General features: G+C 36.5%; 1 protein-coding gene across 9 annotated transcripts in view; it reads left to right on the top strand.

Annotated features, from left to right (window-relative positions):
• Positions 1-19829, top strand: part of SPATA5 (spermatogenesis associated 5) — a 370044-nt gene that overhangs the window by 5117 nt on the left and 345098 nt on the right. For all 9 annotated transcript variants that reach the window (XM_011281675.4, XM_003985028.5, XM_019828995.3 and 6 more), the window contains exons 2-9: positions 176-297; positions 1592-1749; positions 5300-5358; positions 5949-6587; positions 7536-7665; positions 7936-7992; positions 10670-10793; positions 13535-13790. In XM_011281675.4, the coding sequence (XP_011279977.1) occupies positions 176-297; positions 1592-1749; positions 5300-5358; positions 5949-6587; positions 7536-7665; positions 7936-7992; positions 10670-10793; positions 13535-13790 (1545 nt within the window). The remainder of the gene's footprint in view (positions 1-175; positions 298-1591; positions 1750-5299; positions 5359-5948; positions 6588-7535; positions 7666-7935; positions 7993-10669; positions 10794-13534; positions 13791-19829) is intronic.

The raw sequence follows: 19829 nt of genomic DNA, 5'->3' as shown, positions 1-19829 counted from the left end.
TTAAGTCTTTTCATTAAAATAAAGAGGATTGGAACTGTGGTTTCTCCAGAGTATGGTAAGTGCGTTCATTTGGTTATGTGGCTAGAAGATTTTAATTTACTCCCAACAGAAAGCAGGCTTTAATTTCAGTAGTTATAAAATAGTATGAAAATAATTTTCTTTCCCTTTTTGGTAGATGACAGAGTTCCTAAAACATTCCAAAATTCCCTTGTTCAACTTGGACTCAACACTATGAAATCTGCAAATATATGTATAGGTCGACCAGTGTTGCTTACCAGTTTGGATGGAAAACAAGAGGTAAGAGTGTTTTTCATTTCCTTAGTTTAGAAAGATTTGTGACTTTTTTATTTTAGTCTTCAACAAAGTAATAAATGAAAAACTATATTTTAAATGACCCTCACATCTGTATAAACTTTTCCTTCCTTTGATATCTATGACTACCCAGGCAATAGTAGCCTCTAAATGTCATAATATAGACAGAGGCCTTTTCTCCCAAGGTGGTGACACACACTAGCAGCCCTGTCTCCTCCAGTTTGTTAATTGTATTTCTTCATAGAAATGTTGTTTGGGAGTATGAGTGTCCTCTCACATATGAGTGTCATCACAAATATGTGATTACTTTTCCTGTTTTCAGCTGTTTGTTCTTATTGTTATCCATTGTATTTGAGGCTCGAAACCCAGAACCTTTCCTGGATCATTTTTGCCAGGTTGGTCTTTCCTGCTGCCAGCCTCTGCCTCTGCTATGTCTTCTGCTGCTTGATTAGTCAGTGTTCTCTCATCCAGTGGCGTCCTCTGAAAATGATTTGAAATCCATTAGGTGCTGATGGCACAGTTCTCATTCTTTTCATTATTCTTAAAAAAGAAAAAAAAAAAGTTCTTCACTGTGTTTTGTGGAGACTATAAATATGTGAGCTCAGACCACTATCTGGAGCTGGAAATCTTCACTTCTCTTCATTAACGTTTAAGTCTAATGAGATCCAGGTTCCCATGAAGCTCTTGTGCCAGCTCCTTCACTACTTCCTGGATGAAGTTTATGTGCCAGGCTTACAGTTAGCTTGTCTTTAGTATTTTTTCCCATTTTCTTATTGCATGTTAATGCCTTTGTCTCTTTTTTGTAAATTACCTTTCAAATCTTCTACCGATTTCACCGTGGTATCATTTCTAATCTTCACAAAAAGACATAATTAAGTACTTATTTAAAAAGTTTTTTGGGGGCACGTGGGTGGCTCAGTTGGTTGAGCATCTGACTTTGGCTCAGGTCATGATCTCACAGCTCGTGAGTTTGAGCCCTGCATTGAGCTCGCTGCTGTCAGCACAGAACCCGCTTCTGATCTTCTGCTCCCCTCTCTCCCTGCCCCTTCCCTACTTGTGCTCTCTCTCTCTCTCTCAAAAATAAGTAAATAAGTAAGTAAATAAATAAATAAATAAATAAAGTTTTTTGTAACTTGTGTCAGATTTTAAGTCCTTTGGGGGTGAGGACTGTGTTTTGCAGATCCATATACTTAGTTGTGCTTAGTTTTCTGCCTTATAAATTAATGATTTTCTGTGAATATTTATTTTCTCATATTTTTATTTCCTGTGTTCTGGGCAGGTCTATACGGCCTGGCCTGTGGCAGGATTTCCTGGAGGCAAGATTGGCCTGAGTGAAATGGCGCAAAAGAATGTGGGCGTGAGCGTTGGTGATGCCATTCAAGTCCAGCCTCTATTGGGTGCTGTGCTTCAGGCTGAGGAAATGGATGTGACACTCAGGTTTGGTGCTTTTCTTTGGTGACAATCTAAATGAGTGCTGCCCAGCAGAAATAGAACAAGAATCACAAATGTGAACCACATATATAATTTTGCATTTTCTGGTAGCCACTTTTAGGAAGGAAAATCAAGTTGGTGAAATATTTCATTTAATATGTAAGTTAGTCATTATTTCAATATTAATATTTAGTATTACACCAATTGTAAAATTTTATTTTAACTTGTAATAACTATAAAAAACTGTTAATAAGTTATTTTCCATTCTGTTTTTCAAACTAAGTCTTAAAAAATCCACTGTGTATGTTAAACTTGCCAGCACACCTCAATTTGGACTAGCCACATTTAAGTGCTCGATAGCCACACGTGGCGAGTGGCTAGTGTTCTACTGTATTAGACAGTACAAGCTAGATGAGTGCTACGTAATGTATGGACTAGAGACTGTATTGCCGTGTGATTAGAGTCTGCCCTGATTTTTTTGGTGAGAGGAATTATTACCGATGTATGTTCCACAGTAGTTTTCATCTTGGATCGCAGTGTAATCAGAGATGTTGTAAAGGAGGGAGTAGATTACAGTGAATAGGCAAGAAATAAGTTTTAATCAAGACTGTTCAAGCAAAGTACCTGATTATATATTTTAACTCATTGATTATTCAATCTAATAAAACAGTTATATTTATTAGATTTTGAAAGTCCCTCATCAAAGACTAATTGTTTGAATCACCTTATCAATGCAGTTAAAGTATATCACCAGTCGTCTTGGATATTCTGTTTGCAAGAATCACAAAACATTTTCCAGTCATTAGTTTGATTTTAAAATGTTTTCTTCTCTTTTGATAGTTTTGTAGATTTCAAGCTTGAGCATTAGCATATTTTTTTTTCTTATAAACCAGGAAACATTTTTCAGAGAACTTAATAACATTTTAGCAAACAGTAAAATAAAAGGAAGAGGGGAAAGGAAAACTCAGCATGTGTTGTGCACCAGCTGTGTACTAGCACACACACATGCATACACACCTTTTCTTCTCTCATTTAATACTCCAAACATCCTACAAGGTGCCCATATTTATCCCTTTCTTAAAGATGAGGAGGGGAGCCTGGGTGGCTCAGTCGGTTGAGCGACAGACTTTGGCTCAGGTCATGATCTCACGGTTTGTGAGTTCGAGCCCTGCATCGGGCTCTGTGCTGACAGCTCAGAGCCTGGAGCCTGCTTCTGATTCTGTCTCCCACTCACGCTTTGTCTCTGTCTCAGAAATAAACAAACATTAAAAAAAATTTTTTTTTTTAAAGATGAGGAAATGGCCTGGGTGAGAAGTAACTTACCCATTATTTTATGGGTTAGGTAGTACTACACAGATTAAATGGTATTTATCTTTAGAGTGTTTTGAGACAGTGCTGCAGGTTGCAGGCATCAGTTGATTGGATTTTTGATGATCTAGCTAGTGTGACCTCTTGAGGGCGCAGCAGTCTTAGGTGATGACGATAACCTACTATACAGGGACTGTATGTTTAAATGGCAGCTTGGTTTTTACAATTTTATTAAAAATCTTGTGTTTTAAATGTGGCAGCAGAGCTTAGACAAGAAACTTAATTTCAAGTAAGATAAATCAGTAATTTTAATCTGTGGATCATACCCTTCGTTTGCTTCTGAAAAATTTTATTAGTAAGGTTAGAGCTCCTTCTAGTGGAAGTAATTTTATCTGCACCTATTCATTTTTTAAAAGCAAAACTTAGTATTTTTACCATTCTTATACTCGTTTGTGAATATCTTCTATTCAGAGTTTAATAAATAGAAATGACTTAAATGTAACTGGTTTCAGAGTTCTATAAACAGAAGTGAATTTAAGCATTTAAGGAGATACAATTTCCCGTGTAGTTTATATATACATTTGATTTGAAATTTCCCCCTTGTTCTTTTTTTTCTCTCTATAAGAATACACAGTCGATTCTCATTCTTAGTGCTAAGTATGTTCTATAAAGTTGCTGTGAGTACTGCATTAGCAATGTATGTATATATTTATATTTAATGTTACATATTTATGTTTAAATATTTAATGTATGTTATACATAATAGCATATGCTAATAACGTTACTATATTTAGTGCATATTTAGTTTAAATATATACATATACATATCTTACCATACATTATAATCTCAAGACAACTCATTCTGATAGATTTTCACTTCTTTATTTTATAAAAGAGAAGTGGTAGTTCAGAAATGTTGAGTGACTTGCCGGAGGCCACCTCACTGACAGATACCAGTCAGGATTCAAATCTCCAGCTCACCCACGAGCTGCACTTTCTGCTGTACACTGCACTGCCTCCTACCATCTCTGCCACCTTCTTGTTGTCTCTGTAAGAATGAAAACAAGAGTTCTTTTTCAACCTCAGCTAGGAAAGTGTTTAGTGACTCCATCGTTTTGCCTGCTCTACACATGTCCGTGAATGACTAGCCAAGCTCTTTTAGTATTGATTTTGGGGTTACAAATAAATTGTAGCAGGTGGGTGAATCTGCAAATAATGAAGTTGACACTATTGGTTTTGTTTGTTGCTGATAAGGTGATTGGAGAACAAGGCTTAGATTTGGACCAGATGGGTCTGCTAATATACCTCTTCTTGAGCTAAACTATCACTTTTCCACCGATCTCTGGACAACCTCACAACCGTAGCCTCCTCTGCTGGTATGGGCTACTTACATGTGGGGAATAAGGAAAAATGCACCTATTCTGAGAACTGTCCAAGAACATGTTTCTTCACAAGATTTTTAGATGTACCTACTTCCTATACTCAAGCAACCTTTCTGAAAAACAATCATTAGCTGGAAGAAAGGGTTCTCATTTTTCTGTAGGCATGCCCTTTCTCCAGAATAAAATTCCATTACACCATTAGTCTCCCTTTTTCTTATTTGTACCTCTTCAGGTAATGTCCTATAAGGACTTAATTTTCCAGAAAGATAAATTCTAAATTATAGAACGGAAGTGAAGTAATCTATGAGTAAAAGCCTTTCTCCAAGCTAGGCAATTTCAGAAAAGGGATGGTTAATTTAGATCAGTGTTTTTCAAATGTTGGCTATGACACACAATGAAAAATACATTTCATTGTGATCTAGTATATGTATACATCCACAAATATGGTGCATGCATGTACTCACGTGTGTACCTGTATACATGAGTATATAGATGTGTATGAATGTATGTATAAGAAAGTAATGCTTTTCTAAGCAGTATTTACCCTTTCTATGTGTGATGTACTTTTGACATTTTGTATTCTATTAAAAAAATGCTGGATGAGATTGACTGAAATGATTTCATGATCCACTAATGGATAGTACTCTATATTTTGAAGAACATTGATTTAGGTCATTAGGACACCAAGTTGCAAATCATCTTTTCATGGCTATAAGAAATATCTGAAAAGCATAAATCATTCCAGTATTGTATAAACCATTTCCAGGTGACTAGGTCTGCATTACAACTATGTATATGTAATTTTATATTATGTTTTAGTTTCTGGTGTACTCGATGCTGATTTCTATTTCCCCTGCCCTTTATAGTGACAAAAATGTGGATATTAATGAAGAACAACTGACTGGTTGTCTTCTGAGAAAACTAGGTGAGAGACGTATTTTAAATAGTTTTTTAAATTGTAAGAAGCAAGGTAGCAGTAAATAAAGTAATGTGTCTTTGAAGTCTTATATAGATCATAGTTATCTTCAACAGTGTGGAGAATGTTCTTCTCAATGAATTAATGTCCTTTAGAGATAGGGATTTTTTTCTCAATTGATTGGTAGTTGAGCAGTGGAGAGAATACATGATTTGTCTACGGACAAAGTCAGTGTTAGAACTGAGACTTTTAACCCTTGAGCTCTTGGTCTTTCCTATGAGAAATGTTACCTTGGAGTATCAGGCAGGTGTGCCATTTTAGGTGAGTTTATTATTAGATATGGAATGCCTGGCTATGTGTTGACAAGTTGATAGGATTCTAGATGTATTGAGTGTGGAAGATTGTAAAGAGTTATCTTGTCCTTCTGTCTTTACATAGTGCTCTATCAAATGGGAATATTAAGTTGTCTCTTTTTTATGGCAATTATTAATATGATTAGTCTTTCAGGTAGTTTTATTAATAGATGGAGTAAATTGCTATTTAAACATTAAATGGGTAAAAGTTATGCTAACATATATCTTTAAAAAATTGTTTTCTAGATGGCAAGATTGTTTTACCAGGCAACTTTTTGTATTGTACATTCTATGGACGACCATGCAAGTTGCAAGTGTTGAGAGTGAAAGGGACAGATGGCATGATATTGAGAAGGCCTCAGAATGACACTGATGCTCAAGGAATGGCCTGTGAACAGTCCAACATAGACACCAGTACCCTGGATGTAGCCTTACAGCTGAGCCAGTTAGATCTGGAAGAGCCTCGGGATCCAACATCAAGCAGTACTCCTTGCAAACCAGTAGATGACAGAATGATAAATAAAGCTAGTGACATTTTTTCAGATGTTACACAGAGTCCTAGGGACAACAGTGGACTTGAACTAGCAGAGATCACAGGACTTAAATGTAGTTTTGAATTGGCCAAAGGAGGAAATGAGCAACTTGTTAATGAAGAGAGATTGCTAAAGTCAGCCTATGTGGGAACAAAGCACAACACTGATACTTTTTATTTTATTTCTTCAACAACGAGAGTGAATTTTACAAAGATTTGTACAAATTCAGAAGAGCAAGACAACCAATTCAAAGTAACTTATGACATGATAGGAGGCTTAAATAGTCAGCTGAAAACAATTAGAGAAATTATTGAATTGCCTCTCAAGCAGCCTGAACTTTTCAAGAGTTACGGTATGATTCATTCAGTGTATTGCACCCAGAAGTATTAAATTCGAACTAAAAAGCAGTTGGCTCATTCCATTTAAATAATAATTGTTCACTTTCTTTTCTTGTTTTTTTTTTTCCTGAGTAGTAGGTATGGTAGGAGGTGTGAGTTGCTTTAGGAGATGCCGGTTAAACTGTGAGCTTTTTTTCATGCTTTATCTCTTTAGATTGTAATGTGAGTTAGCTGCAGCCTTGTATCTTCTAATTCCATACTTCCACAATTGTTTGTATTGGATCTAGAATTGGTATCTTGTCATTCTAGATGAGCTGTAATGACCAAAGAAGTAAACCAAACATTCAAATATGTTGGGTAAAATTTCTTTGTTAGGAAATGTAGCTGTGTGCAGATCTATTTGCATTTAAGCAAGTGGTTAAGGGAGTGATTGGCTCCTAGGAAACTCAGGGATTCCTCTGTATGGTAATTGCCCAGATCCTCTGCATGTATTTGATGCCTACCATCTCTTTCTCTGCCTTTTCCTTTTTCATGAGTCTATATATAAACATGGAATGAACCCTTGGATCAACATTTTGCTAGTAATCTTTATATAGTCTAAGTTGGCTAGTTGGATGAAAATTAAGATTGATGGCTTGTTTTGGATGTCCTTGTTCTTGTCTGAGCTTTGTGTTCTGATTATTGAACTGTGCTGTGTGGGATGGGACATAGCAATTTTGTGGATGTCCAGCCAGTTTTTCACCAGTGTGCCTGGCCTGGTTGGGTCTACTGAGAGAGAAAAAATAATTTCTGGAGATCAGTGTTTGGGCCAGTTAGTACATTTTGAGGGGAAGGGGCAGGGTCAGAAGGTCTGACTCTTACTTTAGTTTTGTGATACAAGGTAAATTTACAACTCATGTTTGCAATCATATGATAACACAAGAAACCTAGTAATGTTGAATACAGTCTTCTTTTTCTTCTAGGAATTCCTCCACCTAGAGGAGTGTTACTCTATGGCCCTCCAGGTACTGGGAAGACCATGATTGCTAGGGCTGTTGCTAATGAAGTCGGAGCCTATGTTTCTGTAATTAATGGTCCTGAAATTATAAGCAAGTAGGTGCATAATTCAATAGAATAAACAGTTTTATTAAATACTTCTTAAATGTGTTTCAAAAAAATGACTGCATAGCATTCCCTCTGGATATTCATATGTTGAAATACTTTAAATTTGCTTTTAATTGTGTATAAAAATTAAGTTTTGAAAATAATTTTTGAAAGTAGTTTTAAGTATTCTGGAAATGTTTGAAAAGTCAGATGAGCTTTTAAAGACGAAACTTTAAAAACACTAAAAGTTGGTCCTTAAATGTATTTTATTTGTTACAGATTCTATGGGGAGACAGAAGCAAGGCTACGTCAGATATTTGCTGAAGCCACTCTACGGTATTCTTTACATTTAGATGTTTGTAATTAGTAGTCAAGGATATTGTAATCAAAGTACACTTACTAACACTATATGAAGCATGAAAGAACAGTACAAAAATAATACCGATAGCACTAGCAATGATTGTAAATCTAATGAAGTTGTATTTAATGTATTTTTATCTAATATTGTCTTGAAAGTTTGGTGAGTTACTGAATTACATAAAGTAGGAGAATTAAAACAGATGGTAAGTCAGGTGATTTTGCTTGAGCATATAAATGTATGATTTTCTTTCTTTAGAATACCTAGAGTACTTAGGCATATCCAGTTTATCTAGTTGCCTTAGTAGATTGTATCATAGTAGCCCTTTAAACTTAATTTTTTGTTATTATAGTTTGCTTCAAAGAGACAAATATGTTGCTCTTTAGAAACAGTTTGCTTTGATTATTCCTCAGTTCAGGCTACCTATTGCATTGCAATGAGTAAGAGTGTGGTCTATAACATGGTCTAATGTAATGTTATTTGTAATAAGGCTGTCTCTACCACTGTTTTGGTTTTTAACTTACCATAATTCTACTCTTGTCAAAGGAACTTTCATATTTAAAGTTTTTTTTTTCCCAGAGACAGCACATGAAAAAAGTAGTTGGTTGTCCCAATACTAAAAATTTGAGAACCAGTGGTGTACCTTATTATGTAGTATGTTTTTGTTGTTATGTTCCTGGAAGTTGAAGCTTTCTATTGTGAGAGAATTCACATCGTTTTATGGGAGAACTCATCATCTTGAGAGTTGTTTTTTTAATAGGCTTAAAAAAAAAAAGAGAGGGTGAGCATTTGGAATTTCTTTCTTTTTTTAATGTTTATTTATTTTTGAGAGAGACACTGGGAGTCAGGGAGAGGCAGAGAGAGAGGGAGACACAGAATCCAAGCAGGCTCCAGGCTCTGAGCTGTCAGCACAGAGCCTGATGCAGGGGTTGAACCCACAAACCTTGAGATCATGACCTGAGCCGAAGTTGGATGCTCAACTGACTGAGCCCCCAGGCACCACCCCCTCCCTCCCAACTTTTTTTAGTGTTTATTGGAATTTCTATTCCTTGGAATTTACATCTGCTTCAAGGGACATCTCTGGCCTCATCTTCTGAATTGTTGCAATCATAACAATTTATTGGGCATTAGCAGTCAACTTCTGTTTGGGCATAGACTCATGAGTAGTAGACTATTCTCAATAGTCTTCTTTTTATTGAGTTCAGATCTGTTAGAACAATTAATCTAAGGTTTTTCATTCTATTGCCTTTGTCTTAATATTATTAATTAAAGCCCTAAATTTGATGCATTAAATTTCCTTTTTTTAATTTTTTATTTTAATTCCAGTATAGTTTGCAGTATTATATCAGTTTCAGATGTACAATATAGTGATTCAGCAATTCCATATATCACCCATTGCTCATCAGGACGAATGTCCTCCTTAATCCCCATCATCTATTTCACCCATCCCTCTGGTAATCATCAGTTGTTCTCTACATTTAAAAGTCTGTTTTTTAGCTTGTCTCCCTCTTTCTCACCCTCTCTCACTCTATTTTTTTTTCCTTTGCTCATTTGTTTTGTTTCTTAAATTCAGGGGTAAGTGAAATAATATGGTATTTGTCTTTCTCTTACTGACTTATTTTACTTAGTATTATATTTTGTAGCTCCATCCATGTCATTGCAAATGGCAAGATCTCATTCTTTTTATGGCTGAATAATATTCCATTGTGTATTAATACCACATCTTCTTAATCACTCATTTATTGATGGACACTTGGGCTACTTCCATAATTTGGCTATTGTAAATAATGCTACTATAAACATAGGGGTGCATACATACCTTTGAATGAGTATTTTTGTATTTTTTTGGTAAATACCCAGTAGTGTGATTGCTGGATTGTAGGGTAGTTTTGTTTTTAACTTTTTGAGGAACCTCCACAGTGACTGCACCAGTTTGCATTCCCACCAGCATAAGGGATGAGGGTTCCTTTTTCTCCACATCCACACCAACGCTTGTTGTTTCTTGTGTTTTTTATTTTAGCCAGTCTGACCAGTGGGAGGTGATATCTCATTGTACTTTTGATTCGCATTTTCCTCATGATAAGTAATGTTGAGCATCTTTTATGTGTCTGTTGGCAATCTGTATACCTTCTTTGGAGAAATGTATGTTCATGTCTTTTGCCCATTTTTAGTTGGATTATTTGTGTTTTGGATGTTGAGGTATATCAGTTCTTCTTATGTTTTGGATAGTAACCCTTTATAGGACATGTCATTGAAAGTATCTTCTCCCATTTAGTAGGATTGCCTTTTAGTTTTGTTAATTATTTTAGTTTGCTATGCAAAAGCTTTTTATTTTGATGTATTCCCAATAGGTTTTTTTTTTTTTTTTCCCCTTGCCTTAGGAGACATATCTAGAAAAATGCTTCTCTGGCCAATGTCAGAGAAATTACTGCCTGTGCTCTCTCCTAGGGTTTTTATTGTTTCACATCTCACATTTAAGTTTTTAATTCATTTTTGAATTTATTTTTGTGTATGGTGTAAGTTTCATTCTTTTGCATGTACATTTCAGTTAAGAATTTAAGAGTACTCCCTTTTAGTTTCTGTAATTGGAATGGATTGTATCAAATTTAAAAATCATATGTATATTAAAGAATTCATTTTACTTGTTTTTTTCAGGCACCCATCAATTATTTTTATTGATGAGCTGGATGCACTTTGTCCTAAAAGAGAAGGGGCTCAGAATGAAGTGGAAAAAAGAGTGGTAGCATCACTGTTAACACTGATGGATGGTATTGGTTCAGTAAGTATAGCACCAGTATTGATTCTGTGTAGGAAAGGGTTGCCTCTTAATAATATGTATGTAGTAGCAAAAACTAACAAATATGTCTGAGTTTTGGGGTATTCTAGGATAGGGAAAAATATTAGCCATAAAAACTAGAGGAAAGACCCCTAAAATAATTTTCTTCAGCAGAAATCTTAGTAACTTCTAGGATAGTATACCTGCACTGTCTTTTTTACCGTATAAAATAATATACAATGATGGATTTCTTTTATAATAAATGATATTAACTTAAAAACCGGAAGCGGGGTGCCTGGGTGGCTCAGTCGGTTAAGCCTGTGACTTTGGCTCAGGTCATGATCTCACTGGTCACGTGTTCAAGCCCTATGTTGGGCTTTGTGCTGACAGCTAAGAGCCTGGAGCCTGTTTTGGATTCTGTCTCCCTCTCCGTCCCTGCCCTGCCCCCACTCGTGCTCCGTCTTTCTTTTTCAAAAATAAATAAACATAGGGGCGCCTGGGTGGCTCAGTCGGTTGAGTGACCGACTTCGGCTCAGGTCATGATCTCATGGTCCATGAGTTCCAGCCCCGCGTCAGGCTCTGTGCTGATGGCTCAGAGCCTGGAGCCTGTTTCAGATTCTGTGTCTCCCTCTCTCTCTGACCCTCCCCCATTCATGCTCTGTCTCTCTCTGTCTCAAAAATAAATAAACGTTAAAAAAAATTAAAATAAATAAATAAATAAACATTGAAAAAAATTATTTTAATAAAATAAAAAACCAGAAACAAAAATCAGTAAAGAAGATTTAGATATATTTTAGAGGATTTTACTAAGAAATCTCATGATTAAGTCTTGAATACTCATGTACAAATTGATTCTTTTGGGGCTTTAAGTTTGACAGTAGAAAGGAAATAAAGAATAATGGAAAAATATGTTTGTGCAACATTTAAATTTTTTTTAATTAAAAAAATTTTTTTATGTTTATTTATTTTTGAAGAGAGAGAGAGAGAGAGAGCACAAGAGAGAGAGAGAGAGAGAGGGAGAGAGTGCAAGCTGGGGAGGTCAGAGAGAGGGAGAGAAAAACCCCAAGCGGGCTCTGTGCTTTCAGTGTGGAGCTGGACATGGGGCTTGAACTCACGGATTGTGAGATCATGCTCTGAACCGAAACCAAGAGTCAGACGCTTAACCAACTGAGCCACCCAGGTGCCCCTGTTTGTGCAGGGTTTAAAAAGAAGCTACCCATGATAGATTCTATAGAATCTATAGATTCTCTCTATAGATTCTCTGATAGGGCATACACTTGCAAATTAATAAAGACTGTGCTGCTTGTGAAAGGAAGATCCATAGATGTAGAAGCAGGAATGAAGAAAAATTCTTTCAGACTCCTGACAGCCATTTAGCAGAATACATTTCTTATGCAGGATTTTTACATAAATAACTCGTTTTGTAGAGTCATGGTAGAACCAAAAGAAATTTTAGAAATCATGTAGTCCCAAGTCCTCCTTTTGCACATTGCAAAACTGGACTGTTAGAACTTTTTGGTTTTTACTACTTGTTGGTAAAAACTAAACATGTGAAAATAATGTGAAGGTTGGGTTTTAAGTGTCTGTTATTTGCTAATATGCGTTACAATTTTAAGAATAACATTAGAGAAGAGTTGAACCTGGAGGAAGCTGGATGACCACCTCGTTCTCAGTCTAGGTGCAATAACTAGGTGTGATCATCCCAGGTTTGGTTCTCCATCTTTAAAATTGGAGAGTTCAGTGATGTTAGTATGTTGGAGGTGGCAGGGCTGAGGACTGACTCACAATAGCAACACTCACGAGAGACATACATAAACTGGGATGCCAGTTTGTCTATTTATAATAAGAATATCACCATTAAGCCAACCAGATATCTTTGTTTATGGTTGAATCTTTTCATCTTGAAGACAAATATGTATGGAGAGCTGTATTATAATTAGAAGAGTTTTTGGGAAGTATAAAATCGGATGGAAGGCTTTGTGTTGGAGGATCTTAATTACTATGTCATTCTGCTTTCTCTGCTGCTAGGGTAAGTCTACTCTGGATTGGTGTTCTTGTCTATGGGCAGGACTGGAAGCATCTGATACTGATGTTTTAGTGTGAAAATGCTTAAGGGCCTGTATTTATCTTCTAGATTCATAATTCACAGATTTTATTGTAATCCATGCATTTTCTGTTGGCACATCCAGTACAATTGAACAGGTTGAGTTTTCTTACTTTCAATCACGTTTCAGTTAAACTTGTATTACACTGTATCATCAGAATAGAGTGTTGGATAACCTCACAGGTGGCTAATCATTATGTTTTTTATAATTTGTTGTTTTAAATTTCATTCCTGGGGCACCTGGGTGGCTCAGTTGGTTAAACATCTGACATCGGGTCAGTTATGATCTCATGGTTCATAGATTTGAGCCCTGTGTTGGTCTCTGTGCTGGCAGCTCAGAGTCTGGAGCCTGCTTTGGATTCTGTTTCCCTCTCTCCCTGCCCCTCCATTCATGAAGATGGTGAAGTTTAGATGCTAAAAATGGGAGAGACATCACTTACTATAGTTGGAAAGGTAATTATTGGAAAACTTTCTAGGAGAGGGAGTATTTAGGCTGAACTTAGGAAGATATGGGATGAGTAATAAAAGTGTAACGGGTAGGACTTAGCAGCCTGGACAGTTAGATTCATCTGATCTACAGAGCCAGTGCCAATATGTTTATTACTTTTAAAAGTAAGGATATTTATTCTCATTTTGTTAGGAAGGAAGTGAAGGACAAGTGTTGGTCCTTGGGGCCACAAATCGCCCTCATGCCTTAGATGCTGCACTTCGAAGACCTGGACGATTTGATAAAGAGATTGAGATTGGAGTTCCTAATGCTGAGGATCGGCTAGATATCCTCCAGAAACTTCTTCGAACTGTACCCCATTTGCTCACTGAAGCTGAGCTGCTACAGCTGGCAAATAGTGCTCATGGGTACGTTGGAGCAGACTTGAAAGCTTTGTGTAATGAAGCAGGTGAGTGTGCTTTGCTACTGTGAGTCTGTATTGATGGGCTTCATAAAGCTGGTTTATTTACATGCTGATAATTTATGTCATATATCTTAATGGAAATAGGTAATCATTTCTAATTATATATATATTGAAAACTAGATACATCAGAAAACTGTTGAAAACAAATAAAAATCATGCTTAATCTTCTAAAGGTAACCACTATTACAGCATACATCCTTTTATACTTTTCCTAAGTACACATGTACACACACACACACAGTATCAGATGCATTAATGGCGGTTTTGATGATGACAATATTTATTGATATTGTGCTGTGAAAATTAGGGAGAAGTGCCTACAGGAGGATCAAAATTTTCCTTATGGTGAAGCTTTGTATTTCTTGAATTGCCAAAGAAGTACTTAGCAAAACCTGGAATTCTGTGCCTCAGAGTATGTGATGGTGATATTTAAGTCTGAAAATGTATAAGGGCTGTTATTAATCAGTTGAGTCTTTGACTTTAAGAACTTCACCATAGCATAACTGTATTTACTTGGAAAGCCCTTAATAATACCTTTTGACATTTGTGTAATTTTTCAGAGTAATTTTAACTATGAAAAATATTCAAATCAGGGCAGTTTTTATAAGGTATTGAAATAAGAATATATTGAGAAAATATGTAATAGTTTTTTTATTGCTTTTGTTTGTTTATTTTTTGGTCTCAAGAGGTTGTGTTTATTTTCTGGTAACGTCGAAAAGCTGGGCATATACCTCAAGGCATCTCTGGTGTGCCAGTAATCTTAGGTTCCTTAAATTTATTCCTATTTCTTGTGCGGGCATATGTTTTCTAGGTCCTTTTATACTTTAGAAGGAATTTTTTCATTTGTTGTACTCTCTCATTCCAGTTTGTGACTGATCCAACGTTTTCAAAAGGTGTTTTAAAGAAAGTTTAGCCCGTTTACATACTAATGAAAGAAATTAAATTTTTAGTTGGAACTTTAGAGTTTTAGTATAGAAATATGGTAACTTTTACTTTCACATTATTGATTCACGCTTACATCTAAGGTATTAGGCTTTTAAGACCCTTCCATTAGTCCTTTTATCTTTCTAATCTTGCTCGGTATTGCAGGGAAGAGAATATAGAACAAAACAGGTTGGAAAAGAAAACTTGGAAGAGATTTTTAGGGGTCCTTGAGTATCTTACTTTTGGTGGAGAAAATCAGCTTTTATTCTATTTGATCATTGTCACAATTTCCATGATAGAGGATGCATAACTGGGGGAGACTAAACATTCTTTTGGTACATTATGGTCTAGGACAGATCCCTTTCTATCTAGTTTCTTGTGCTTCACAAGAAATGGTGGGTGTAGTCATGGAAGTGAATTCCCTAGTGATCAAGAAGCAGAAGTGTCAGTGTGGATAACTTTGCTTCCTTTATTCTATTAGGTTATAATGAAGAGTCTGAATTACTATGTAGGCATTGCTTTGGACTTTCCCATCTCGACGAGGATTCATTCTTCAGTATCTTTTATCAAGCATTTTTTTTGACTTTCTAATACATTCATGCATTCTAGAAGGTTCTGGGATTCTTGCTGTCCAGAAACACACAATATGATAAAGGAAAGGGATTTGTGAACAACTACTTAACACAGTGGTATATGTACTCCTAAAACTTTGGAGAATGTAGTAACTTCTGTGGGGAAAGGAATGCTGTGGTTATATGATTTAAGTTTTAATTTCACAAGTTAGAATAGTCCAGAAATTAAGTTGTGTCCTGAGACATTAAAGGGAATTGTGATAATGTAATTTACATACATACAGTTGTAAATAGGACCATCTGCTTTTGTAGGCTGTGTGGTACCCCCAAGAACTTCAGGAAAATGACAAGAAGATTTGAGAGTTCTGACGTTACATTTAAATGAAATGTAGGTTTCATACATTTAAATGAAAAAGTTGTGAAAGGGTCAGAAGGTGGGATGGAGAGGGGCCTCCAACCTGAAGTTATGTACATATATGTATGTATGTATGTATGTATGTATGTGGGACATATGTGGTACATACAAATAGTAAATGAATATTAACTTATGTTAATGTGACTTAATAGTAATTTCAAATTGTAAGTATTGAATTTATCTTTTTCCCTCCAATCTAGCAATGAATCGGTTTATGAGAAAGTAATTTTTAAAAGATTAGCATTATAATTAGAGTGTAGGGAAAATATGTGGTTTTGTATATACTGCCTTAAATACTAGTGTATGTTGTATTATGTAGCATCATTCCTTACCTAGCAGAATAAGGTTTAAGAACAGTGTACTAGAATGTTTTTGCAACGCGTTTTTCTAAAGAGACAGGGGATATAGTAGAAAATGGATTTTGAGGGTTGGACAGACTTTGGTCAAGTTCTTTGCCTTATCTGAGTCTTAGTTTTCCCCATTTGTAGATTGAGGGGGTTGTGGTAGATGGTATCTAAGTGCCCTTGTAAATATAACATCCCCTAGGTAAAAGGGAAAACAAGAAAGAAATGGGGCGGGGGGGGGGGGTGGACCAACGAAAGGATAGGAAGGATTAGAAAAAGGAAGGGGGAAAATAATAAAGAAATAACCAAGTTACTCACTAAATATGGCCTGGCCTCATTAACTACTTTCTTCATACATCTGTCTGGCCTTTCTGCCCTTTGTTGTCTTCTCTTTTGTACCTGTTTGTCTGAATAACTGAAATTTAAGTGATTAGTTGGGGCTTTCTCCTATGGTGTTCTTAGAAATAATGACACAAAGCAGACTAAGGTTGGTTGTGAAGTTAACTGTATTTTCTCATTGAAACAATTTTATAATTTCTGACTATGGATTTGGCATGAGTAAATTATAAATTTGGCTAATAGTACAACTCAGAAGGAAAGATAAAACAGCTCTAAAACTCAGCGTTAAAAATAGTAGAATTATACTCCGAGTGCTATAGAATAGGCATAAATGTATCCCACATATTGAACACCCAGGGGTATTCCCATATATTACAATGTGTATATTGAGCATAGGAAGAATAAACCCAGCTGTATGGTAAATTTGAACTACTTAGTTATAAATAAAAAGAATTGAACACTTAATGTTGTCTCCTACCTAAATTTAGATGTTATTAGAAAATAATTTGAATGGGTTTCAGTCTTTTAAAATGACTACTACCTAGGGAAGTTTGAACTGTTTTTTTTTTTTTTTTTTTCAAACATGTAGTTTCCTTGGGCAAATAGAAGCAGTTGCAATCATTACATTGACCTTAGAATTATACACAAAGTGGGGCAACCTGGTGGCTCAGTCAGTTAAGTGACCGACTTTGGCTCAGGTCATGATCTCGCAATTTGTGAGTTCAAGCCCCGCGTCAGGCTCTGTGCTGGCACCTCAGAGCCTGGAGCCTGCTTTGGATTCTGTGCCTCCCTCTCCTTTTCATGCTCTCTCTCTCTCTCTCAAAAATAAATACAGGTTAAAAAAAAATTTAAAAAAAGAATTATACACAAAGTTAGAATCACTGTTTTTATTTAAAAAAAATTATTTAGGGGTGCCTGGGTGGCTCAGTCGGTTGAGCGGCCGACTTCGGCTCAGGTCACGATCTCACGGTCCGTGAGTTCGAGCCCCGCGTCGGGCCCTGGAGCCTGTTTTAGATTCTGTGTCTCCCTCTCTCTGACCCTCCCCCGTTCATGCTCTGTCTCTCTCTGTCTCAAAAATAAGTAAATATAAAAAAAAAAAAAAGAAAAAAAATTATTTAATGTTTATTTTTGAGAGAGAAAGAGAGAGAGAGAGAGAGAGAGAGAGAGAGCATGAGTGGGAGAGAGGCAGAGAGAGAGCGAGACACAGAATTCGAAGCAGGCTCCAGGCTCTGAGCTGTCAGCACAGAGCCTCACCCGGGGCTCAAACCCATGAACTGTGAGATTTTGACCTGAGCTGAAGTCAGATGCCCAACTGACTGAGCTATCCAGGTACCCCCTAGAATCACTGTTTTTTTAAAAAAGAATCAAGATAATACCTTAATATTTGGAGGTAGTGTTAATAATTGCTGGTACATAGTAAGTGCTCAGTAAGTATTTGATCTGATAAGAGTATGTGAAAGCTGGGAGACTTAATGAGAGTTAATTACCACCCCACTCCCCTTGAGTAATAAAAATGTTTATTAACCTGAGAGTTGAATCAGTTTTGTTTTTAAATTTTTTTTTTTCAACATTTATTTATTTTTGGGACAGAGAGAGACAGAGCATGAATGGGGGAGGGGCAGAGAGAGAGGGAGACACAGAATCGGAAACAGGCTCCAGGCGCTGAGCCATCAGCCCAGAGCCTGACGCGGGGCTTGAACTCACGGACCGCGAGATCGTGACCTGGCTGAAGTCGGACGCTTAACCGACTGCGCCACCCAGGCGCCCCAAATCAGTTTTGTTTTTAAACACCTGTGAGATTCATCTCCCCATCTCCTCTATTGTCTTCAGAAATCCCTGTCTGTGCTGAGGAAACAACTCCATGTGGTTATTGCTACCTTTATAAGTAGCAGTAAACAAAGTGTTCTGTGAATCCTTAAATAACTGCTATTTTCTTGAAAATTCCAGTCCATTTTTGACTTCCCACTGACAAGCTTTCTTAGCTGTGGCTCTGGCTATGGACTTTATATTTTATTTAAAACCTGTGCTTTTCAGGAGGCAGTTTCATTATTCACCAGTTGTACTGTGCTTAGGTGGACAGCTTGAGAATGTCCACTGGCATAGCTGGGAAGTAAGGCACTTTAACTTCCAGATTTGTGAGAACAGTGAGAGAGTCTAGCTCCAGGAGATGTATTCATGAGTACATAGTTAATTTTGTCTCTTTCTATTATGTATTCTTTTCCATGAAATCCATATACATTTCATATGTCCCCACTTCAGGACGGATCACTTGGAGCAGAGGTTCTCAGATTTTATTATATATCAAAATCACTTGGAGAACTTAGTAAAACCTTGGTGGGTGTGCCCCACCCACTCCCAGAGTTTCTGATTCAGTCCTGGCCAGTCAGTGCCTGTGAATTCTCACAAGTTCCCAGCTGATGCTGTTGGTCTGGGGACTACATTTTAAAAGCCGCTGACTTAGGACATTGGTTCTTAAGCCTCATTATGCATCAGGTTCACCTGGGGAGCTACACACACACATTCCCTCTCCATATTTAATTAAGGGAAGTAGAGAACTGGAGCCAGTATTTATGTTTCCCAATTGATTTTGAAGCAGCCAGTTTTGTAGTTGCCTGTGAGCGAGTATTCTGAATCATTTAGGCCAGTGGTTCTCCAGTTTAAACCTGTGCAAGAATCATGTGTAGAGCTTGTTAAAACACACTTCTGGGCCCTATCCTACTAGTTCATTAGGTCCAGGTGGGACCCAAGAATTTGCATTTCTATCAAGTTGTAGGTGATATCATTGCTGTGAGTCTAAGGGCTGCCATTTGAGAAGCACTGATCTTAATCCACCAACTCTCTGACTTTTTGAGATTCTCTGTAACTGGTTAAATAACTGGATAAATTTAGAGACTGTAAATCTCTGACTACCTCTGATGGTGTTGGATTTTTCCCACAGTTTTTATATGATAGTAACGAACTGTTCCAAACTGTATCAATAACTCTCACTCTAGGAGAAAATAAGTGTCCAAATTTGTCTTGTAGGTATGTATAATGGTTCTGAATAAAACTTAAAAATGACAATTCTGAAAGAAAAGTGACAAATAAGGAAACAGTTAAGAATTAACAGTTAAGAATACAAATAAAAATACATATGTTTTTCCTAGAATGTTTGCTTGCTTAAGATTGTGGACCTGTGTATTTGCGTTTTTTGTGCATTGGCTGTCTGATGGTTTTCCTTCTTCCTGGACTGCCTTCTAGTCAGGGAATCCTTGCCAATTTTAACAAAGAGTGGTGCACAGATGTCTAATAATAGCATAGATTGAAACGATTCATAATTTCATATAACCTAAGTGGATTATGTTTCCCATTGTTTTTGTAATCTAAAGGTTATTGTTTGTGGGATGTTAATACAAAAGATCTAAGTCCCTATAGAATATAGAGATGTGCA

Source organism: Felis catus, chromosome B1, assembly GCF_018350175.1.
Source record: "Felis catus isolate Fca126 chromosome B1, F.catus_Fca126_mat1.0, whole genome shotgun sequence".
Lineage (NCBI taxonomy): Eukaryota > Metazoa > Chordata > Mammalia > Carnivora > Felidae > Felis > Felis catus.
Note: the sequence above shows the minus strand (reverse complement) of the source record. Positions and strands in the feature narration are given on the sequence as shown.